General features: G+C 39.7%; 1 protein-coding gene across 4 annotated transcripts in view; it reads left to right on the forward strand.

The window, feature by feature from the left end:
* Positions 1-25094, forward strand: part of FUT8 (fucosyltransferase 8) — a 291572-nt gene that overhangs the window by 163886 nt on the left and 102592 nt on the right. For 3 of the 4 annotated variants that reach the window (XM_084631225.1, XM_084631223.1, XM_084631224.1), the window contains one exon: positions 1918-2341. The exons of the other annotated variant lie outside the window; for it this stretch is intronic. In XM_084631225.1, the coding sequence (XP_084487351.1) occupies positions 2133-2341 (209 nt within the window). In that variant the 5' untranslated portion in view covers positions 1918-2132. The remainder of the gene's footprint in view (positions 1-1917; positions 2342-25094) is intronic. 4 annotated transcript variants of the gene reach the window in all.

A 25094-nucleotide genomic window follows, 5' to 3' on the forward strand; every position in this document is an offset into this window, starting at 1 on the left:
GGAAAACTGATCTGCACATTGATTTGTCTCACCAAAGACCCCTTAGATACAAAGGCTGAGAGGGTTACTAGAAATCTTTTTCATTTAAGTGTTACTCAGTTGTTATCTACTGACTATTAATCCTGTATGTCCAGATCTGCCATCTGCTGGTTGTCTGAGATGAAGGTTTTGAGCCACACTCTCAAAAAAGGTGAGAAAGCTCTGTCAGGTTTTGGTGGCAGTTAGTAATTTTCATGTTACCTTGAATTTCATGGATCTGGAAGCCAATGCTGTCCACATATCCTTTGTTACTGGATGAGTATGTAGGTTATTGCATGGTAGAAAAAAACATTCCTTTCAACTTAGAATGGTGACTTTTCCCTTGAAGTTTCCCTTGAAGAGCCACAAGGAGACCATCATCGAAGGAAGGTAAAAAAAGAGTTTAGAGAAATGTTTCAGGGTGCTTTAGTTTAGATGGCAGATTTACAGACTTGAAAGGAGGGCAAAAGAAAACTCCCAACTGCATAGGAAATACTGATTCCTGACAATCTGCACAAATTTTCAGTTGCAGACAAGGAAGAAAGAGTAACACGTGGGGTTAGATGATTGTGTGCCTTTCTTATTAATTAGTACTTTAAAATATCAGTTCTGGATACAGTGAGATAAAGGAAATTGTTAGAACCAGGAGGTTATGTGTTTTGCTAAGCAGAAAATTAACTGAGAGATGTTTTAAAAAGGTCACTTTGGATAAAATAGTTTTGGTCTTTTTATGTCAAATGTAGTACTTTTTAATTTGGTTTTAACAGTTGCATATGTAACTCATATATAATTTGTATATAAATAAACATGAGTTTTAACAATTTGAACTGGCTTCATAAACCTGGTTTTGTTTGGAGATATGTGGGTATGCATCATTGCATATGTTTTAGCATTACATGAAGTACTTATGCATTCTTCACACCATTCAAAAACTTAGCTGATTTTTCTTTTTTTCTTTCTGTCTGGAACCAGGTGTGGTTTCCCTCTGTGCTTAACTATAGGGTGTTAATTTGTTTGAAGTGTCCCCCCCACCCCCTTTGAAAGTTCAGTGTTTCTTTGTAGGAAACATTTGTGAATAGTATTGGAAGGCCTAATAATGAAGCTGGATTGTGTTGCAGTTTAAATGAGAAATAAAGATTTGTAGTTTAATTTTACATTTCCATACTTGAAGCCAGTGCAGGTTGACCTGTTATGCTCATACAAAGCACATGAGATATTTTATAGGGGAGAAGGCAACTTGCCACATTTATTGAGAATACAGACCTAGTTAAGGATGAATGCATATGGAGGATAGTTATTTTATAAATTATTGCTTATAGTCTTTGGAGTGCTTGTGAGCTGCTTAATTGCTGTTATAGATGCTGCTTGGCCAATCTACATGTCAGTAGTGTAGTCTACTATAAAAATGGCAACCCACCTCTTGTGTACTAAGGCAAATACAATAATGATAGCTAGTAGTGAGAGCTCATAAAAATGAGAAAGGATAGATGATGAAAAAATAGTATAATTGAATAATAGCTATGCTTACATTTCCATTTGAGATAATACAAAATTTACTGCAGAATGCCTATTCTGATTTATTGATAAACCAATGACTTAACCCTTTGTAGTGTGTGAAATGGTATTGGACAAATTAGTGAGCATTATTATTTGGAAGAGCTGATGATGCTTTGTGTTGTTTTAGTTCTGGAGCTGATTGTTTTATCACATGGCATATTTCTAATAAACACAGTAGATTTAGTGTGAAAACTTAAGAGGTTTTCTTTCCTTAGTTGATGAAGGGGTAGAAATCTTATCTGCCCGTTTTCTTGCATGTACATTTACTTTAATTGCAGTCCAATATATTCGATTATTTATAAGTCACGTTACTTAATTACACTCGTTTTATTCTTTTTACAGAATATAAAACGAAGAAGCACGTGATACTAAAGCTTTCTACATACAACATTATAAGGATCTCTCTCAAAGAATTGCTGTAGGACTAACACTGATTATAATTTGTCTTAAGCATAATGTGGTGAAACAGAGGAACAGAAGTTGTCCATCTTTGTGGAGACTAAGGAATTACAATGTTTATTTTGTGAGCTAAAACAGTTTTGCAGTGAACTGAGCATATGAAAATGCGGCCATGGACTGGTTCCTGGCGTTGGATTATGCTCATCCTCTTTGCCTGGGGGACCTTGCTATTTTATATAGGCGGACACTTGGTACGAGACAATGAACACCCAGATCACTCCAGCCGTGAACTATCCAAGATACTTGCAAAGCTTGAACGTTTAAAACAGCAAAATGAAGACTTAAGGCGGATGGCAGAGTCTCTCAGGTAGGTTTAAAAAAAATTATTCAGAGAACCTGTGTGATGTCTCAAAGTTTTTTAAAGTTTTTTTTATCCCATTGTTTATACACATTTGCAAGATTAAAACAGATTTCATACAAGCATTTTTTCCCAGTTATTCCTCGGTGCAAATGGTGGTATGGTTTATTGTGAGTAAATGTTCAAAAAAATTAATTGTATGACAGTTACTATGTATGCTGATGATGTATGACAGGATCGAGACAAATGTAATCTATCTTAATGCAGACTTTTCCCCAGAAAGACATTTTAGAGACTACATATGTAACCCTTCTGCCATGCGGAGCCAGCAGCAACAAGGGCCAGGTTCAGTATCTTTTGGTTTCTTTTCAACAATACAATACAAAACCAGCTCAAGTGCCCACCCAGTGACCTGGGACAATTACACACCACCCCCTGGGCACCTCTAAGAGGCAGTACTTCCCATTTCACAAGCACAGAGTCTGAGTGTAGCAAAAACTTTTTATAAAAGGAGGGAATTAACTTAGCATTAATTTAGGAAAACACCACAACTAAGGTTCATAAACACAAACCATGAGCAAAAGACCCACCCCCAAGTAAGTTAGGGAGTGTCCCTTTCCTCTCAGGGTCTTAAGTCCAGCAACCCAAAAGTCCCTTTAACGTGCCCATCCCTTCTCTGTACCCCACTCACAGTTGCTGTCCTTGGCCAGTGCAGCCCCAGAGTACAGAGATTCATCCACAGAGTTCACCTCCCACCCTGTGTGGAAGGCGGGGTAAGGAGGCACCTTAGACACTGCATTGCTCGGGCACTGGCTCATCGCCACAACAGCCGATTGCCACGCCTCTGCAGGGCTCTGCTCTGGCCCTCTCCGCCAGCCGCCCTGCTGGCCGCTTGCCTCGCCTCTCCGCCAGCTGCCCTGCTGGTCGTGCCTCTCTCCCAGCTGCCTGCTTGCCAAGATGTCTTCAGCCCCCCCCCACACACTTAATATAGCTCTCAGGTTTTATTTTGTTAAAGGGAAATCATGCCTCACCAATCTACTGGAATTCTTTAAGGGGGGCAAGCATGTGGACCAAGGGGATCCAGTGGATATAGTGTACTTAGATTTTCAGAAAGCCTTTGACAAGTTCTCTCACCAAAGGCTCTTATGCAGAGTAAGCTGCCACAGGATCAGAGGGAAGGTGCTCTCGTCGATTGGTAACTGGTTAAAAGACAGGAAACAAAGCGCAGGTATAAATGGTCAGTTTTCAGAATGGAGAGAGGTAAATAGTGGTGTCCCCCAGGGATCTGTTCTGGGACCTGTCCTATTCAACATATTCATAAATTATCTGGAAAAAGGGGTAAACAGTGAGGTGGCAAAATTTGCAGATGATACAAAATTACTAAAGATAGTTAAGACCCAGGCAGACTGCGAAGAGTTACAAAAGGATGTCTCAAAACTGGGTGACTGGGCAACAAAATGGCAGATGAAATTTAATGTTGATAAATGCAAAGTAATGCACATTGGAAAGCATAATCCCAACTATACATATAAAATGATGGGGTCCAAATTAGCTCTTACCACTCAAGAAAGAGATCTTGGAGTCATTGTGGATAGTTCTCTGAAAACATTCACTCGATGTGCAGTGGCAGTCAAAAAAGCAAATAGAATGCTGGGAATAATTAAGAAAGGGATATATAATAGGACAGAAAATATCATGTTGCCTCTATATAAATACATGGTACTCCCACATCTTGAATGTTGTGTGCAGATGTGGTCACCCCATCTCAAAAAAGATATATTGGAATTGGAAAAGGTTCAGAAAAGGGCAACAAAAATGATTAGGGGTATGGAACGGCTTTCGAATGAGGAGAGATTAATAAGACCGGGACTTTTCAGCTTGGAAAAGAGACTGCTAAGGGGAGACATGATTGAGGTCTATAAAATCATGACTGGTGTAGAGAAAGTGTATAAGGAAGTGTTGTTTACTTCTCATAAAACAAGAGCTAGGGGTCACCAAATGAAATTAATAGGCAGCAGGTTTAAAACGAATAAAAGGAAGTATTTCTTCACACAATGCACAGTCAACCTGTGGAACTCCTTGCCAGAGGATGTTGTGAAGGTCATGACCATAACAGGGTTCCAAAAAGAACTAGATAAATCCATGGAGGATAGGTCCATGGCTATTAGCCAGGATGGGCAGGAATGATGTCCCTAGCCTCTGTTTGCCAGAAGCTGGGAACGAGTGATAGATCACTTGATGATTATCTGTGCTGTTCATTCCCTCTGGGGCACCTGGCATGGGCCACTGTTAGAAGACAGGATACTGGACTAGATGGACCTTTGGTCTGATCCAGTAGGGCCGTTCTTATGTTCTCAGTGATTTCAGCTCTCAATGATATCAGCTGTTAGTGGGGGAGCCTCACTGCTGGTGCACACTGGACAGTCTCTTGCAATTGAGACACTGTCCCAAAGTAGGTCAAATACTTAGACCTAGGTAGCAGTGATTTCAGCTCTGCAGCATGTAACAAGACTCTCAATTGAGTCTAAATTAGCTCTTTTATTATACCATGGAGAGAGGAAGGGTCTAATGGTGTCTAGGACCATTAAACCAGGCCCACACCACCAGGTACATTGGGCTTTGTGACCCATGCCCCTTGCCTAGCGAGTGCTGTTCAGTTGAGGGCGAGTCCCTCCATTGCGGTATGCCAGGTACAGTTCTGCTGTCGTTGGTTCACACAACAAGGATAACAACCCTTTATTACTCCTGCCCGAATAACAAGGAGCCTGGGGATCCAACTCCAGCCACAAGTGATCATTTGGGCAAGCAGTCCCATTATGCTGAGCACCTAGGCAGGGTTGGTGTGTCCATGCAAATGAGATCAGCTTCTTAAGACTTTTTCCACAGCTCACCACTAGATGTCAGGGGAGAGCTCATCCAGACTCTCCTTACATCTATACAGTACAAAATTACCTTATTTTAAAATGTAGAGTGTTAACTATGTTATAACAAAGATGCCTTCTATTAAAGATATTTTCCTACGCATTTGGATTGCTCGTAATTGACATTGACGAGACGTACTATATTGAAGAAATGTTAGTGTTCACATTTTAGAAAAGTAGCATTTTAGATAAGTAGCAGAATTCATTTGTAATTTAATTAATCTGTGAACAAATTATGCATAGCACATAAAGTACAGAGAATCCAATTCTTTGGTCATCTTTATGATTGAATGGAACAGCGTGTGCAACATGCTGTCAGCTTTAAAGAAATGAAGTGATATTCCTACCCTGAAGCCCTGTTTAACCCAGGGACAAGTTTTTAACTTCAACTTCTATCCATTGGATCTTGTTATTGCTGCTAGATTAAAGCGCCTCCTTATGTCTGATATCTTCTTCCTATGTAGGTATTTATAGACTAATCAAGTAACTGTAATTGCCTATACACCAGTGCTAGTTGCCTTCGTAATAAACAAGAATAACAGGAATTGCTCTTTATGAGCATAAATTTGACCTCGTTGGTATTACTGAAACCTGGTGGGGAGATTTGCATGACTGGGACTCTCAAGAGTTGCGACCAAACAATGATGTAATCTGCACCTGTTTCCAAATTCCCCTTTGATTACTGCCTACCTTACTTTGCCTATAAATTGAGGGCTATCAAAATGGACAAGTGGATACTAGATATCATGCACTTTGGCTACACCATCAAATTTATTTCTCCACCTCCTCCAAAACCACTACCTTGGCTCCTCTTCCAGGACCACTCTTAAGAGGAAATCCTCGGACATGAGGTGGACTCTCTCCTTGTGTTAGGAGCAAGTTCCACTCAGCATCAAGGAAAAGGGTTTTACTACAACTATTTAATAGTTCCTAGGAAAAGGGGAAGATGGAGATCCGTTTTTGACCTATGACAGCTAAATATTTTTATTCATGAATTAAAATTTCGCATGGGAAGAGTATCTTCCAATATAGACTGGCTAACCTAGTGAGACAGGTTTTAAACTAGGTTTGTCTAGGGCAGGAGATAAAAGCCCACAGGTAATTCCAAAACCTGGAAACCTGGGTGAATGGTCAGAATCTGGGGAAAACCTGGCAATCACAGCAGAGTGAAGGAGAGGAGGCAAAATAGAGGAGAAATCTATCTTAGGTATCTGCATACTAAGTTAAGAAGTATGGGGAATAAACAGGAAGAACTAGAAATACTAGTGAATAATCAATTACGACATAACTGGCATCCTAGAAACGTGGTGGGATAATTCATTTAACTGGAATATTGGTATAGAAGGATACAGCTTGTTCCGGAAGGACAGGCAGGGGAAAAAAGAAGAATGTGATGCCTTGTATATCAAAGATGTGTACTCTTGCACTGAGGTTGAGATAAAAGTGGAGACATAGCTGTTGAAAGTCTCCAAGTAAGGACAAAAGGGGTAAAAAAAAAACAAACAAAAAAAAACAAAACAAGGGTAATGTCTTGGTAAATGTCTGCTATAGATCACCTAACCAGAAAGAAGACGAAAGATGACACTTTTTTTTTTTAAAACAAGGAATAAAATCATCCAAAACATGGTACTTGCTGGTGATGGGGGACTTTAACTATCCAAATATTTGTTGGAAAGTAATACAGGAGAGCACAGATTATCCAACAAGTTCTTGGAGTGCATCGGAGACAGTTTTTTATTACAGAAGTGGAGAAAGTGACAAGGGGAGAGGCTATTATAAATTTCGTTCTGATTGAGAATTTGAAGGTGGAAGGCAGCTTGGGTGAAAGTGACCATGAAATGATAGAGTTTATGAGCTTAAGGAATGGTAGGAGGGAAAACAACAGAATAAAGACAAGAGACTTCAAGAAGGCAGACTTTAGCAAACTCAGATAATTGGTAGGTAAGATTCTGTGGGAAGCAAGTCTAAGGAAAAAAGAGTGCAGGAGAATTGGCAGTTTATTAAAGGGACATAAGGGGCACAAGAGCAAACTATCTCAGTGTAAATGAGGTAGGATCTGAGGCTAAAATAGGAAAAGAACAAGTTAACGATTACTTAGACAAGTTAGAAATCTTCAAGTCAGCAGGGCCTGATGAAATACTTCCTAGAATACTTAAGGAACTGGCTGAAGAGATCTCTGAGCCTTTAGTGATTATCTTTGAGAATTCAGAAAGGACAGACAAGATCCCAGAGGAAAAGTACAAATATAGTGCCTATCTATAAATAGGGGAACAAAAACAAGCCAGGGAATTATAAACCAGTCAGCTTAATTTTGCTATTCTGAAAGATAGCCCAACCAGCCCTTATAGGACAAACCTTAGGACTGGTCCACTGCCTAACCCAGCTAAAGTGATTTCAGCTGAGCTGGTGCTGGGTAGGTGTCACCTCTGCGTTGTCTCTCTCCACAGTTTTGCCTCTATGCCATCTCTTGTCACACTGTTGCAGTGCCATCCCTACTCTGGATCTGGTCCACAGGCTGTGCCATCTAACCCAGCTATAGTAATTATAGCTCTGGTGGTGCTGAATAAGGGGGTCTTTAACAGAGTTCACTCAGCTCTGTCATGGTCCTCTGTAACTTCAGCAAAGATCCAGCTGTGGAGGGGGTTCAGTGGCATATAGAACCCTTCAGCAGAGTGCTTGTCACCAGAGATTCACTCCTTGCCACATGATAGGAAACCCTTGTGTCCAAACTCCATTCCTCAGTCATGCAAAATTGGAGATTTGGTTTTGGTGCCTCATCACTCAGAGCACACTAAAGGCAGTTTTTTGCCTTTTTGTAACATAATAAGGATAGAAACATTTCATTTACCTCTATACTCAAAACTTAAATGAAGTTTAATTAAAACAAGTAGAATATTCACGCTGAGATCATTATTAATATGCAAATAAAGTCCATCTTATTGTGTTTATTCCTATGCTTCACCAATAGATGGCAGCAGAAAGCTCCTTCCTTCTACAGCTTCAGACCACAGGCTTACATTTACTTCCAGATAGTTCATAAAAATATTGAATAGTGTTGTGCTAGAACCAATCCCTGTGGGTCCCAATTACAAACACCCCCATTCAATTATAATTCCCTGCTAAATACTTCTTTCTGTGATCTGCTAATTAGCTAGTTCCTAATCCATTTAATTCATGCTTTATTGAAGGTGTGTAGGGTAAATTTTTAACCAAAATCTTGTGCAGTACTAAGTCAAATGCCTTACAAAATTCAAAATATATTAAACCTGTGTGGTTATCTCTTTCACCAGACTTGTAACCTTATCAAAAATAAAATCAGATTTGTTTGGCAAGATGTTTTCCGTGAAAATTGGCATTAATTCTAGGGTTGCCAACCCTCCTGTCCTGAAGTCTCCAGGGCTTAAAGATTAGTCTTTAATTCATAGATACTAAGGTCAAAAGGGACCATTATGATCATCTAGTCTGACCTCCTGCACAATGCAGGCCACAGAATTTCACCCACCCACTTCTGCGAAAAACCTCTCACCTATGTCTGAGCTATTGAAGTCCTCAAATCGTGGTTTAAACGCTTCAAGGAGCAGAGAATCCTCCAGCAAGTGACCTGTGCCCCATGATACAGAGGAAGGCGAAAAAGCTCCAGATTAAAGATTATGGCATGTGATGAAACCTCCAGGAATATGTCCAACCAAAATTGAAAACCCTAATTAATTACATTCCCATCCTTTAATTTTGTGTTGATTGAATCCTGTCAGTTTTTCCATTTTTTTGGCCTGGACTGACATCAGGCTAACTGGTCTATAATTATCTGGATCATCTTGCTTGCCCTTTTTGAATATTGGCAGAACTTTAGCACTTTTCCAGTCTTCTCAACTTTCTAAATTGAGAAGACTTAGATTCTAAGATTTGTTAAAAATTAACGTCAGGAGGCCAGAGATTTCAGCCATTTCTTTTAGGACTCGTGGATGTAAGTTATCTGAGCCTACTGATTTTTAAATGTTTATTTCTATTAGATGTTGTTTAACATCCTCCTTACTCATGGACTGGAAAGTAGCTCATCATCCTCATGTGATATTAGTACATCTTTTTTCTTATCAAAGACGGGACAAATATTTATCGAACACTTCTGTATTTTCTTCATTATTACTAATTTTACTATCTCCATCTAGTAATGGGACTAAACCATTGTTAGTTCTTATGTTCTTGATATATTTAAAAAGCTCCTTCTTGTGTCCTTGGCCCTGCCAGCTGTGGATTTTTTCCATGATATCTTTACTTACTCTTTCCAATTTTATATATTCAATAAATTTGAATGTGTTGATTTCTGTCTACTTCCTGTTTTTCCATTTGTTATGTATTATAGTTGTCCTTTTAAGTGACTGTAAAATTGTGACTTTTTAGCCATCTAATAAACTCTTCTTAAACACCTCAATTTTCATTCAGATTTTCTCTCTAAATTTTTTCTCCCTATCAATTTCAGTTAGTTTTCCTCAGCTTTGGGAAAGTTAGCCCTTTTGAAGCACCAAGTATGTACATTACTGGTTAGAACTCCCTCTGTTTGCCCATAATGGGGCCATGATAACTGGACCCTCAGCACCACCAGCTTCCAGTCTGGTGATCAGTTAATACAATCTAAGCCTTCTCCCCAGGCTTGATTGCTTGTAGGATTCCCAATTCAGGGCTGCTCACTGCACACTCCAGGTCTTTTCTGCTTCAGATCCAGTATCCCTGTGTCAAGACAGCTCTGCTCTGAGGTTCTATTTCTGCCTTTTTTGTTCCCTCAAGCATTGATACTGATGGCAGGTTTTGTGGGGCAGGATTGACAGTTCACATTTCTAGGACTGACCATTTAGCCCTTCCTGACCTGGACAAGTATGTAGTTTGTCTTCCTCATCAATATCAATCAGATATCTATATTATATTATTTAAAATTGTATTAGTTAATTGTACATTTTGTGCGCTAATCATAGCATGTGATAGACTATCTAATATGACTTCAAATATCTGTATAATTAGGTCAGATAACCAATCTGTTGTAAGAACGTCTTTTGAAGAAAAGGCATATAGACTAGAGTTGGAAAGAAGTCTAGAAGTCTGAAGCTGTCATTTTTTTAGATTAAAGACACTAATTTTGAAGGCAACTACCTAACCTATTGACGTTTTTCCTAATGCTTCTGAGAGTATTATACATTTAGGAAAAGTATCCTAAAATGTTGAATTTTTTTCTGAGTGTAGGAAGGGAAAGTGGGATTGAAAGAATCAGAAGTACTGTAAAAAGAAAAGGAGTACTTGTGGCACCTTAGAGAAGTGAGCTGTAGCTCACGAAAGCTTATGCTCAAATAAATTGGTTAGTCTCTAAGGTGCCACAAGTACTCCTTTTCTTTTTGCGAATACAGACTAACACGGCTGCTACTCTGGAAGAAGTACTGTGCTTATATTTCCTCTGGTCCTTTCAACAGTATTATGTGTGGGGGAAAAAACATTAGCCATAGAATCATAGAACCATAGAATATCAGGGTTGGAAGGGACCTCAGGAGGTCATCTAGTCCAACCTGCTGCTCAAAGCAGGACCAATCCCCAACTAAATCATCCCAGTCAGGGCTTTGTCAAGCCTGACCTTAAAAACTTCTAAGGAAGGAGATTCCACCACTTCCCTAGGTAACACATTCCAGTGCTTCACCACCCTCCTAGTGAAAAAGTGTTTCCTAATATCCAACCTAGAGACCTCCCCCACAGCAACTTGAGACCATTGCTTCTTGTGCTGTCATCTGCCACCACTGAGAACAGCTTAGTCTTCTCTCCGACACCACCTGCATAGCCATTCAGTTGACTTCCACGATTCGATGGTCTTTACCCAGGCCTTTTCCTTCCAAGCGGAGGATGGACAAGAACACCACTTGCACCTCAAACTCCTTTATCCTTCTTCCCAGAGCCACGTAGTCTGCAGTGATCTGCTCAAGGTCATTCTTGGCAGTGTCATTGGTGCCCACGTGGAGAAGCAGGAAGGGGTAGCGATCCGAGGGCTTGATGAGTCTCGGCAGTCTCTCCGTCAGATCGTGAAACCTAGCTCCTGGCAAGCAGCAGACTTCTCGGTTTTCCCAGTCGGGGCGGCAGATAGATAACTCAGTCCCCCTGAGGAGAGAGTCCCCAACCACCATACTGAAGGAGCAGTATTCTTTCTCCATGTATGAACTCTTAAATATAGCCTCTCTATCTGATATTGGTCAAAGCTAGAATTCACTACTTTGATCCATTGATTGCCACTGAAATATATCAATGGTAATTATAAACATATAAAAATATTTTTTCTTCCCTCTTGCAAACTATTAGACCTTAATTTATGGGGTGTTAGTCTTGTGATGGATGGCTAGCCATGATGATAGTACTGTCCTTTCCTATCAGTAGCGCATAGCATTTAAAATTACACAAGAATAACATTTTCCTTTATTTCTTTGCTTCTCAATACCTTGATATACCTAAACTGTTTCCGTTTCACTGTCTAAAATAGATTATAATCTTGCAAGTACTCTGAGAATACTATCTATATTCTTCTTTATCCGCCCGCAACCTTAGATGCACAGAGTATCCATCAGTTTCCGTCACTTATTTTGGTCTTTTGTTGGTCTGTTTAGGCTTCTGAATGTCATGTTGATGGATTTGGTTTCTTTCTCTTTGTGAAATGTTTCTCTTGGTCGCCTTATTTTTCCTTTTTCCAGATGGTATCCATATTATCACTTGATGTGGAAGTCATGTTGGTAGCATCTTTAAAGCATATCCTGAATGTCTATCATCATATTCTTACCATGTTTGATGGCATAGGTTGGTTTGCTCTCCTTAGAATTTCCAATGTTGCAATTAATTCTGAAGTGAAAGCTGAAGATCTTTTGCAGAAATCTACTTTGGAATGAGTTGTTCTTATCAGTTTCAGTTGTAGATTTCCATGACTCTGCTCCATCAAAAGGAGACACAATGCTGATGTTAAAAATTTATATATTTGTGTAAATGTCAGTAATGTTACTTTTCAGGTTGATGAAAGTGATTTGCTATTTGTTGCTTGACGTCTAGCATGGTGTAACGATCATTGCACATTTCACTCCCTAGATAGGTAAAATGACATACTTCTAGTGTTTCTCCGTCTACTCTGATAGTTGCTTTTGGGATATTGATAGCTATATATATATATATATTTGTCTCCCCCTTATTGATGAACAAACCAACTTGTTTTGCTTTGGTTGCGAAAAGCTGGGTCTTTTAATCCATTAAGCCATGTATTGAACTAAGCAGAAAAACAAGGTAAACCAATTGTTCATTTGTTCATAAAATCCTTCAGTTGCCTTCTGTGGCCTTCTATCCAGATTAGTAGCACAAAAATTTGGCAAAACCTTTCTATAGCTATCAGAGCAGATTCCCACTTCTATAAATACATTTAATCCCTTCAAGTCCCCTGCAGGAGATTCTTAGGATTCCCAGTCAGCACAGGCTGGTTCAGCTGGCTCCTGTGTCTTCCTCCTGCAACCCTTAATTCAGGGGGGAGGGAGGGTCAGGAGATGTGCCCAGAGCTTGCTGTGCTCTGACTATCCCCAACCAACATAAGGATCTCTGGAGACCAGACTCATCTGTCTCAAGTTAGAGCTGCGTCCACATTGCTCTTATCTGCATTAAAATATCTGCCATGGACTAGTGTAGAATTGATTAGTGGAACTGAAGGATGAGTTAGGTTCAAGATTTATTTACTGTTGGGGAATGAATGCACAATTGTGGTCCTATATGTAAAAGTGTGAGAGATGTCACTCTTGTAGCAACCAATAGCGGGAGTCTAATGATACATGAGCTTCTTATCAGGGTGTGGAAGGCAATTGCAGTGAATTTATTTACCCTCAAGGAAAACCTTACTATTCCAACTTCTGGAATACTTTGCCTGATACCTATTACCAGCAGCAGGAGAATGGGTGGGGTGGGGGGGGGGGGAGAGAAAACCTTTTGTAGTGATAATCACGCATTTTTTCATGGTTTGTGTGTATAAAAACATCTTCTGTACTTTCCACAGTATGCATCTGATGAAGTGAGCTGTAGCTCACAAAAGCTTATGCTCAAATAAATTGGTTAGTCTCTAAGGTGCCACAAGTACTCCTTTTCTTTCTGCCTGATATGAGAGTTAGGAAGTGATTAGCAAATGAAAGATTTTGCAAGATATGGGATTCTGAACACTGTATTTGCTAACAATAGACCCCAACTTGTTTCTGAAGAATTCAGAATTTTTTCTCATCATTGGTAGTTTGACCATCCCATGAAGCAATGGGAATGTGGAGTCACCGGTGAAAACATCAGACTACTATAAAAAATGATATCCTTACCATTACTGGTGCACAAGAATGTGATGTCACAGGGGTTCCTGTGTATTCCAGTACAGCTTCTGATGATGAAATGTCGAACCAAAACGTTGCTGCTGCTGAGGAGAAATCTACTGCAGCCTGAAGTAGTGGGATGCTGCAGACTTTAGATGGTTTATGTCACATCTAAGAGCTATTTACACCTTTGACCCCTTTGTGTCTGAGCGTAATCCCTTGAGGTGACAGGTCTTTTGCTTTCATCTTTGTCAGGGTAGAATCACATGATTCTCCTGCTCTCCAGGATGCAGCAGAAAGTTTACCAAATGTTTGCTCAGTGTGCCTGACTGGATTCATCTGCCCTGCAAGACTTCCCTTTGACAGCTGTGCCCAGTGCATGAATACAATCACACAAAACAGACTATTTTGTGTGGGATGGAAAATTTATTGTTTTTAATTTGTTTAAAAAACAGGAAGGCTGTAGTCTGAGTAGAACTGGAGAAAGAGAGTCAGACGTCAGGAGGCATCTAATTTAGTGTGGCACCAGATGCTGAAAAAAGGAAACCAGGACAGGGCTACTAACACACTAGTTATTTTTTCCTACAACTCTGCCTACCTGCTGCATCCATTAATACCAATGAAAAAGCAGAGAAATGGAACCAGATAAACTTACTTGACTTCCTTAACAGCCGCCACTGCTCTGCTGTGCCCCAATAGGATGCATTCACATTTAATATATATTTTTATAACTTTGTTTCTCTTTATGCTTGAGACCAGATGTGGTGCATTTTCAAGACTATAGTGGGGAAGGGTATAAACACTTGCTCTAATTGTTTATCTTGGAGAGACCTGCCTAGGTGGGGGAAACCCTGTGTCCTAGTGCACTCCCTCCCTCTGTGCAATTGCTTGAGATAATAAAGTGTATCTGACTTGCTGCACCCAACCTGAGAGTGAGAACTATGTTTTTCTCTGACAATTTGGGGGCTCATCCAGGATGGCAACACCTGCAGAGACAACAGCAGCTGCTGCGGACTGTTCCCCTTCGAACCCCATGGCACCACAATAGAGGTGAGAGACCTTTTGAAATCTCTATTGGGGTATCGGAGGAGGACTGTCCGTGAGGCTATCTGTCCCTTTTGGGCTTATGCCATCCGAACTTATTGATTGTGCAGCAAGATCAGATACAGAGCGGTGCTGGGGAACTGTGTTGCCGCCCCCAAAAAGGTTAATGTACTGGTACTGAGGGGTTGTCCACTGGGCTTGTGTTAGAGACAGTCCCGGTCACAAGCCTTTTGGCTTTGCAGGGTGCTCTGGACATCTTTCGGCAACCCTCATTCACACTGATACACACACCAAGGCCTCTATTCCTGCGTACCATGATGCATCTTTACCTTATGTCCGGACTTATACAACCTTTCCCTTAGGACGAGTTACTGTCTTGTCTAAAGGAGATTTTCTCACCCAAAGCTCTCTCCAGTCTGGTTGAGACTCCTCTTTCATTAAGAAAACGTGCTGTCCATTTACCTCCTAAGTGAAGGATGACAGGGTATTTTGTGTCCCTCAAATGTAACAAATCTTTGATGTGCACCTCAAGCTAGGGTTTTCTCCCCCACCCTTGCATCTTCCTATTACTTTTCTTTGGAAGTTTTTACAATTCTTCATTAGCATTCAGATTAGACTGATGAGACGAGACCATTGTGAACCATACAATACTTAGTTTACATGTAAACAACCAGATAGATTAACATTTCTTGTCTGACAAAAATACCTATTTTTCACCTTTTCTGGTGACTAGACCCAAACCTAAAGAACATAATGTGCAGCGTATGTACATAACTCCTTGTATAACATTCATACACGAGTTCACAATCATATCGATGACTAGTGTGAAACCATTTTATTTTGAGATGTCACATGACATTCTTTGCTGAACTAGAACGTATATGCCAGACTGAGGAGAACCCTGTAACCCCTACGGACCGCTTTTGCAAGGTAGCATTATGGGATTCTTGGGTCACAACTCGTATAACTATATCTGTTTAACTATACATTATAACGAGTAAAACTTTCTTGTGTAGACAAGCCCTTAGTCAGGAGGATTGTGAATTTGTGGGAGGACGGTTCCTGGGATTGTAGATGATTCAGTATTGTATCCAGCTGTGCCATTCACGATAGTGAGGGGTGGGGAAGGTGACATGATTACTTTTGCCTAGTTGCCACACTTTTTGTTGTTGTTGGAGTGCCCCTTTTTGATGGATTGATAGGTTGGCATTCTGTGGAACATCTGTGTCTCCTTGTACTATGCCTAGCACATTTGCCATTAAAAAAACATTTTCAATTCATATTTTTCTCCTTTCATGTTCTGTCACTTTCCTTTTTGTTCCTTCTCAGTTTTCTTTTTCTATGCTCTCTCTGTGTGTGTGTGTGTGTGTGTGTGTGTGTGTGTGTGTGTGAGAGAGAGAGAGAGACTTTATATTTTGCATCCCCTTCTTATTCTCCAGTTCACTGGTTGAATGCTAAAGCAATAGTATGGTATAGTCATACAGAAGTACGTTGTAGCTTAAAAGATAATACACACTAACAGAATGTACAAAACAGTATTTCTATAGCCCTTTTGATTTTCTGACCTTAGGTTCTGTAAGGTTCCTGGATAATATTCTGCAGAATCTTTGTAGCTTATCTTGGTGATTTTGGTAGTGTCATGTATGAAATAAATTAAATTATATCTATATCTGTTAAGGTCTGAAGGTAATTTGGTTACCATGGGGTGAAAGGTAAGTTCTTGTCAAGGAGCTTTGAAAGTATTTAAAAGCTAGGAAGCAAAGTGTAGATATCAGAAACTAATTGTCAATATGAAAAGAGACTGAGTGGGGTCCCCCAGGGATTGGTGGTGATTGGAACGAGAAAGTATACATTTGGATACTGAAGAAAACTGGGGCTTAGTGCTGGTAGTTATTCCTATATTTAGATTACCTAACGTTTTCCATTATAAAGGGTTCTTGTGACCTTTTCTTTGAGAAACCTCCCCACTTCTATTATTTGCAGAAGGCCTTTGATATTCAGAAGGGAGAAACCTCTGAGGCTATAGCAGTAACATTTCTTTGTCCTGTGAAATTCTATGCAAATTTAGCTGAGTTGTAAAAGCAGCAGCCACTGCACTGGGAATGCTGGGAACTGCCACAGCAGCTGTAAGTGGGGTGGGGAGGGAGAAAGGAGAGTGATGAGAGTCAGGGTGGGCTTTCCCCGAACAAACCCCCATGTCATTCTCTCCGGATGCGGCATGAGACCCCAGCATACAGTTCCCTCCCCCCATCCTAGTGCACCAAGTGGGACAGAAGCTTCATTTGAAGCTTCATTTGAAGCTTTGCTTCATTGCCTTTGGAAGCACCTGAGTGAAAAGTTACTGTGTTTTTTCTTCTGTCAATATGGTGCTCAATAAAGATTGTTTGTGAATCTCTAAAATGCTACAAGAGCATATTAGCCTGGCAGAAGATGAATACAAAAGGCATTTTATTCTGTCTATCAGAAACTATGCACACAATTAATCTCATCATCTGTAACATTTGGGATAGATATACAGTTTTACATGTTTATAGATAACATTGATATGGACAAATCTGGTTTTATTTGTAAAGTGACCCAGACAATCCCCATACTACAAAATATTTGCAAAACTGACTTCCTTATAAATTGAGTACTTACTGTTCTATTTCCAGGAAGAATTCAGTAGAATTGAATGAACACTTGCCAGATCATGACCACTTATTATTATTAGTATAAGTTTCATAGATCCTTTTTGAAGGTAAAAATGAAGGAAGTTGAGTGAGAAATAATCAAAATTTTATGTAACACTATATCATTATTAGTTGCAGAGATTATAGTATACCTTGAACTCTGTTTGAATCAGTAAAGAGGATCATGCATGACTTGAGAATGGCAAGTAAGTCTGCCACTGTGTTATCTAGAAGACTACATAATGGGAGGATGGAAGGAGAAAAGCTTGCATGATTACTTTTCTGTCATTTCTAATTTTTTCAAGAGTGAATGAGTACTTCCCAATCTCCCTGCCTCCTATTCTGTCCCTGAGTTCCCTTTTGCAATATATTGTTGTGTTGACACTCATAGTTTTCTTGTGTTCTCTTTTGCTGTACTGTGTTACAGTTGCTATCAAATTTGCATTGTGTGAGGAGCCCACACTGAGCTGTTGCTCCTAATTACACTGTTGAAGGCAGCTCCACTCTCTACCTGGTTTCTAGACTTTTGGCAGAATCCTTCCTATCAGCAGCACCTTCTTTCTTAGCCTCAGTTATCTGCTTCTTCAAGGTGAATGTTCAAAAGCTTGTTTCTTCACCAGCAGAAGTTGATCCAATAAAACATTACCTCACCCACCTTGACTCTCTAATATCCTGGAATTAGCATGGCTTGGCTACAACAACACTGCAACCTTCATGGTGAGACAGGTTCCTGCAGCTGTGGCCAGTGATAGTAGGATTGAAGTAGCAAGCAATGCATTGCATAGACTATGGAGTGACATCGATCCTTTCTGTGGCAAGAAAGCTCTGAGGTGGGTGGGTGCTTCCAAGAGAGAAAGAGCCTCCCCAGCTCACTTGCTTATAGAGCAAGTTGTGTCTTATCTTATAGAGGACTCTGAGAAAGTGTCTTGAAAGGCTCTGTCAATTCTGGAGGCTTGGGGGCGGAGTTCAGAAGTCAGTGGAGCTCTTAATTGCCTGGGACTTTTTTTAAAATAAACAAACATCAAGGAGAGTAAACTTGTCCTTTCCCAGAAATAGGTCCACTTGAATTGTCTTCAACCTACCCTAGAATTAAGAAGGCCTTTCTTTCAGTAGCTCACATTGGGAAATCAGATGACTATCTGATCAAACAGATCCTCCAGATGCTTTGTGTCATGTAACCCTTCATAGATTTGGTTGTAGGCTAGGAAGCACATTTGGCCCTGCTTCTCCTCCTCCTATCTCAGTGAACCCCACATGAAGGTCCTACAGACTAAGAGCATCCCAACTTCAGTACTCCAGGTCTTCCTATATGATGGAAGCATCCTCATGATCTTTCCATAGGAGTGCCTTTCCTGGATCCTCAGGGACCAGTAATCATCACAGATGCAAATGTAAGGAATTGCCTCCACATCGGTAATATGAACTTTGCCATGCATGCTTCAAGTGCATCTTATGGTGTATCTAAGCTCTTATTGGACTTTTTCCTTCCTTCCTTTTATATTGTCACTAAAACAAATTATATTTGCACCAAGTATAACAAACTGTCTAGATATTGGGCCTAAAGTTTTTGATGGAAATACTCCAGCACCACTTTTATCCTTATTGAAAAGGTGGGTAAATCATTGGATCATTATTTATTTGATGATGATCCAAAAGGCAATTTTTATAACGGAAGATAGCTATAGGTAGTATGATCATAGTGATTATTTTACATTACTGGATGACATATGCTTCTACACAGCAGCTTTCTGAAATATTTAGTTGCTTATATTCTTGCAAAGTTTGAATATACACAATAGACTTTTTCTTTTGGAGAAACCTTGCTTTATGGAGGAAGTATATAGTGCATGTAGGACTGTGAGTTAGGGGACCTGTGTTCTATTCTGGGTTCTATCACTGACATGCTTAGTGATCTTGGGCAAGTCATTTAACCTTTATGTGCCTCAATTCACCATTTATACAATGGGAATAATACAACTCTTTTATAAAGCCTTGAGAGCTACTGATGCAAAATGCTGTAAAAGTACTATGTTTTTATTTACTATGTAGCAAAGCCTTTAGTCAGCTGCAGTCATATTATGCATTTGTATTCTAATCAATGAGCCATAGTGTCTTTAATCCAGTTGATGTTGTTGCTGGAACAGCAATATCTTTTAAGAAAAATATCTGTGACAAAAACTAAGACAGAATTGAAGAAGCAGACTATTGAACCATTTAAATTATGGGTTCTTGGGAATGCACATCAACATACAATACTTTTATTTGCGGTGATCTTCAGATTTTCAACTGTCAATCCAAATAGATTTAATAAGTTCAAATAAGTCACTAGTAGATAGTGGTCTTATAATAAAACATTAAAAGAATTTGTACTTGGAAACAGTATTTCCTGCTTCTAATTTTTTTCCTATTTAGATACAGGACATTGAGCAGAACAACTGAAGAACAATAGACATCTAGAGTGGTCTGAGATGTTGGTCAAGTGAATGTCACCATTTATACCAGAGAAGTTTTATCAAACCTTAACAGATTGCCTGGTTTTGAAGCTTCAGACATCTGTTACCAGAGTTTGGTGAAGAACTGACAGCCATCTTACCAGTTCTACTGGCTGCCAGTCCCTGACTACTATATAAGCACGTTTTTAAGATTATTCTTTTGATCATTGAGGAAAATTACTGTCTCAGAAGAGTCTGTTCATCATGGGGAAAATCATTGGGTGAGTGAGTACAGTAGAAGACTGAAAAGCTTCAAAGCAGAAAAATGTTTTTGGAAGCTGGCAAGTTAAAATTAAGCTTCAAAACTGTGTCCCATCTCCTAGTGGTGCATTGCCAATTTTCATTTGAAGACAATAAAACATTATCTTGCTTTGCACTTCCTCATCATAATGCTTTGCTTCATCCTCTCTACCACCTATTGTATTCTGTTAAGAGGATAATGTGAGAGATAAAAGGGTGCATATCTTAAGGTTATTTATTATGCTCTTACTTGGTAACATCAACATTTAGAAAAATTTACTGTAAGTGTAAAAGTATTTGATGCTATCCCAAATTTCTGGAAGTACAATGTTTTTTGGCTGCATTTTTTGAAAAATTTCTAGCTGTTGAATCACATTTTAAAAAGCATTAGAAATTGAAGGTCAAGTTAGTAATCACTTATTTATATTTAAGGCTCACTGAGATATTGACTAAATCTTTCTTTCCCATATGGCTTAAAAATCTTTACATCTTGTTTTTAATCCTGTAAGATAAAAAACATTTAATTTTTATATGCATTTAACAACAAACTACAGTCTTCAGGACATTTCTATCTATTATAAAGTGTTCCAGCATGTCCATGGTACATGTTTATAGACCACTGAGCTTGTTTAATTATTCACCAATTAGTTTTGATCTTTTGCTGTATCATCAGAAGAAAATAAAAATTAACTTGAACTTTATCCTGTTGTCCAAATCAAGACATTGGTAAAGTTTGAAAAGTTTTATATACATTGTTCATTATTTAATCTTTGCTCCTTTCTACACTTTCTAGTTCCTGCCAGAAATGAAAGTACCAAAACTCCGAGAGGCTTTTCTCATGATATTTTCAAGTCAGTTTTGCAACTCTAAAGTTTTATTTGGAGAAGCATCTGATCACTCAATAGTGGTTCTCTTAATTCCTTATTGTAGAAGATCATTTCAATGTTATGGTTCCCTCAGTACTGATAACTTGTTATTAACAGGGAAACAAATTGGGGAGGACAAAGGGAGACTGGAGGAACTAAGTGACAAATAAAAGGAAGAACAGAGAAGCAATGAGAGGAGAGCAATATACAAGAAAACTACAGAGAAAATATTTTTTACTGAAATCAATTAAAGTTGAACCATGGAAGATGTGTATGTAGTTTAGAAAGGTAATGTGAAGAGTGGGGTTATCTAATCTTTCCAATCTCTCTTTGATGTTGATTTTCCTTCCTCCATTTTGTCTCCAAATGTTTTTCTTTCTCTTCTGTTCTGTCATATTTTTTCCCCCTGAATGGGTTGTATTCCCTCATATCGTCTCATGTTTTTTTCCATTAAGCCAAACATGTTAGTTCATTGATTTTTATTTGGGGTGGGTTTACTTAGGATAGGGAAGGGAAGTGGGTGAGAGGGACAGAGTGAGGAGAAAGAGGGTAAGAGAAGCAGATGTGGAGTGAAGCTGAGGTGAAGAGACTGGGAGGAAGGAGAGGGTTGGAATGAACAACTAGTCACCAAAGGCCAGAGAAAGTCCAGTCAAAATTGTACATTTACTGAAAGTCCAGAGGATCAATGGTCCCTGCTTTGGCTGCATCTGCCCCTACTGGCTGGAGTCTGTGGGTGGCTCCTCTCTACATTTTCTCTCAAGTACACATGGCAGGTGAGGGGAGGCGCCAGTGTGTTTGTGGCTGTGTTTAGTTTCCACAGTTCTGGGTTCAGAGAGGTTCTGGGGGTGGGTGTAGGGGTAAAGGTGGCCCCAACTTGGTCCCATTTTACTCCCTTCCTTCCAGTTCAGCAGTTCCTGTTTTGGCTGGTTCCGTACCTATTTTCTGAGTCTGTGGCTGGCTCTACCCTTCAGTTTTGGTTTGAAGTAAGTTTGTCTCTAAAACATTTGTACAGTAGAAGTCGTTTGCACTATTAACAGTAATGCCTGGATTTGCTACTTTTTGATGTTTCAAATCTTGTGATAGAGATTCGAAAGGGTTATCTGAATGATGTCCAAAAGGAAATTATTTGTATTCTTGTACAGTCCAAAAGGAAATTATTTGTATTCTTGTATAGTCAGTTGACGTCTGTGAAATATTGCATCCTGGTTCATTTTAGACTATTGTTACTACTACTACTACTACTACTACTAAATAAGATGGCTATGAATCCTCCCTTCCAGTAGGCAAAAACAGGAAAAAAACCCAAAACTTTGATTATCTCTTTTCACTTATATAAAAGTTATCTTGTACAGTGCTGACCACACAGTCAGCACTTAAATTATAAATCGTAATAATTTAGCAATATACATCGGGTGCTGTAATAATATTTATGGGGAATGGAGAATCCTGATGCTCAGGAGCTCAGTGCTTCAAGTGCCTTGGGTTCCCTGGTGCCTATTTTGGATTTTACCTTCTGAGCCACTAGAGATTTGAACCTGGCAACATGGGTGGTTCACACCTCAGTGCCTTGGAAATTTGGCACCTTGATGGCTCCAAACCTCAGCATTCTGGAACATCCAGAGGTCAGTGCTTTGTCACCTTAGGTACTCTGGTGCCTCTGAACAGAACAGAGCAGTATCTGGGATTTTCAGAGCCTTAATGCCAGTGGTGATTGGTGGGTTGAGCAGCAAAGCACCTTGATTGCTTCAAAAAACTCGGCACCAAGTGTCTCAAGTGCAGGTTTAAGTCCTCTCACCCTTAGGGTTGATCCACCACCAGTGGTAATTGATATTCTTGTGCCTTTGACATGTCAAAGAGCCGGGTGCCCTGTTGCCTGTGGAGATCAGAGCTGAAGCATCTCAGGGGCTCAGAAAACTGATATCTGTGGAGTTCTGCATTTTGGCTGCTCAGGACTCCAATGTTTATAGAACTCGGCAGCTCAGTAACTCGCTGTCTTGGTGTTCCGGCTCCTCAAAAGTTCAAATACTCTGGTGCCTCTGCAGATCTCACTGTGATGTCTCAGGAGCTCAGTACCCTACACCCCAGCATCTTTAAAGTTTGGTGTTTTGGATATTGGTGCCTCACATCAAGGCACCTCAACATAGAATCATAGAAATATAGAGCAGGAAGGGACCTTAAGAGCTCGTCTAGTTTAAATCCCCATACTGAGGCAGGACCATGTATACCTTCCCTAGACTATCCCTGACAGTCTTACCTTCAGTGGACATGGAGAACAATTAATCACCATCCTTTTTATAACAACTCTTAACATATGAAGACTGTTATCGAGTCCCCCCCGCCGTCTTCTTTGCTCAAGACCAAACATGCCCAGTTTTTTTTAACCTTTCCTCCTCGGCTGGATTTTCAAAACCCTTTTACAATGTTTGTTGCTCTCTTCTGGACTCTTTCTAATTTGTCCAATCTTTCTTAAAGTGTGGTGCCCAAAACAGAGCATGGTACTCCACCTGAGGCCTCACCACTGCTGAGCAGAGTAAAACAATTGCCTCCCATGTCTTAGATACGACTCCTGTTAGTACATCCCAAAATATTAGCCTTTTTTTTAACTGTATCACATTGTTGGTTCATACTCAACTTTTGGTTCACTATAATCCCCCAGATCCTTTTCATCAGTACTTCTGCCGAGCCAGTTATTTCCTATTTTGTATTTGTGCATCTAATTTTTTCTTCCTAAGCGTAAAGCTTTACACTTGTCTTTACCAAATTTTATCTTTTTGATTTCAGACTAATCCTGTAATTTATCAATGTTCTTTTGAGTTCTAGTCCTGTCCTCCAAAGTGTTTGCAACCCTTCCCAGCTTGATGTCGTCTGCAGATTTTAGAAAAAATAATCTCCACCCCATTATCCAAGTCATTAATGAAAATATTGAATGGTACTGGACGCCGGACTTACCCTGCTGGACTCAGCCACATACACCCTTCCAGTTTGACAGCAAACCATTGATAACTGTTCTTTAAGTACAATTTTTCAACCAGTTGTGCATCCACTTTATAGTAGTCTTATGTTTGAGCTCTGCAAATTGTCAGTACTTTGGTTCAGGCCTCTTCAGTTGCAGGTGCACTAACAGAAATCCATTATTTTCTCTCTTAATTCATAAGGTGCTGTTTCTGCAATCACCTTTTCAGATGTGTGTGGCAGGGGCCAGTGTATCAAAGTTTGTCAGCTGCGTTCTGATGAAGAATATTCTCATTTTAGTCTTTAAGTCACTTAGCTAAGTTCTGTTATTGGTGCTTCAAAGTCCCAATGGTGCCTTCTGTAGGGAATGAATGCTTATATCCTCGATGCCAAATAGAGGAGTTTTGTAATGTGGTACAAGCAGGGCTCCATATATAATTTTTCATGCTCCTCTTGAAGACTTTCTCCTTTTTTTGGCTGTCTCTAAACCTCTGAGTTCCAGAAGCTGGGACTGGATGACTCAAAACTGTTTTGTTCACTCCCGCTGATGCATCTGGAATCAGCCACTGTTGGAAGACAGGATGCTGGGCTAGATGGACCATTGGTCTGATCCTATATGACTGTTCTTAGATTCTTAAACTGAATCCAGCTCCAGGACTAATTTGGACTCCATCTGCCTGCAACTTTTTGATTTATCAGTAATTTCTGAAACTTTTGGTCAGTATTCCTTAAAGGCCTTGTTGTGATAATTGGGTCTAGAAATGTTACCTCAACTGTGAGAAGTGAGTGAAAGCTTATAGAATGTTCCAATCAATGATAAATGTGGGAAAAGGTGCAAAAGGGAGACAGACTAAATTAGTCCAACAAAAAGGCCTACTAATTTAACTCAAAGATGGGGTAAAGATCAAGAAAAGTGTGGGACTGGAAATCAATCAGCAATTTGGTATGTCAGAAATTAGGCCTAATTGGTGGACAAAACATAGAAGGGGTGGGCTGTTCCTCCCATCATGCCTTTTGGGGTTCTTAAAATAAGACTTTTGAGGGGAAATTAGCTGAGGTAAAGCTATACTTCTCCTTTCCCCCACCCGTCTAATAAAAATCTGGCTTAGCTGGCCTACACTGTATATTTTGCAACACTGCTGTCAGCCTGTGGCAAGAGAGACAACTGTAAAAGCAGTACCCTAAATAACCCTACGGAGGTACAAGTTTGCAAGGTCTTGAAATGACTAAGGT

Source organism: Lepidochelys olivacea (assembly GCF_965140295.1).
Source record: "Lepidochelys olivacea isolate rLepOli2 genome assembly, chromosome: 6".
NCBI lineage: Eukaryota > Metazoa > Chordata > Testudines > Cheloniidae > Lepidochelys > Lepidochelys olivacea.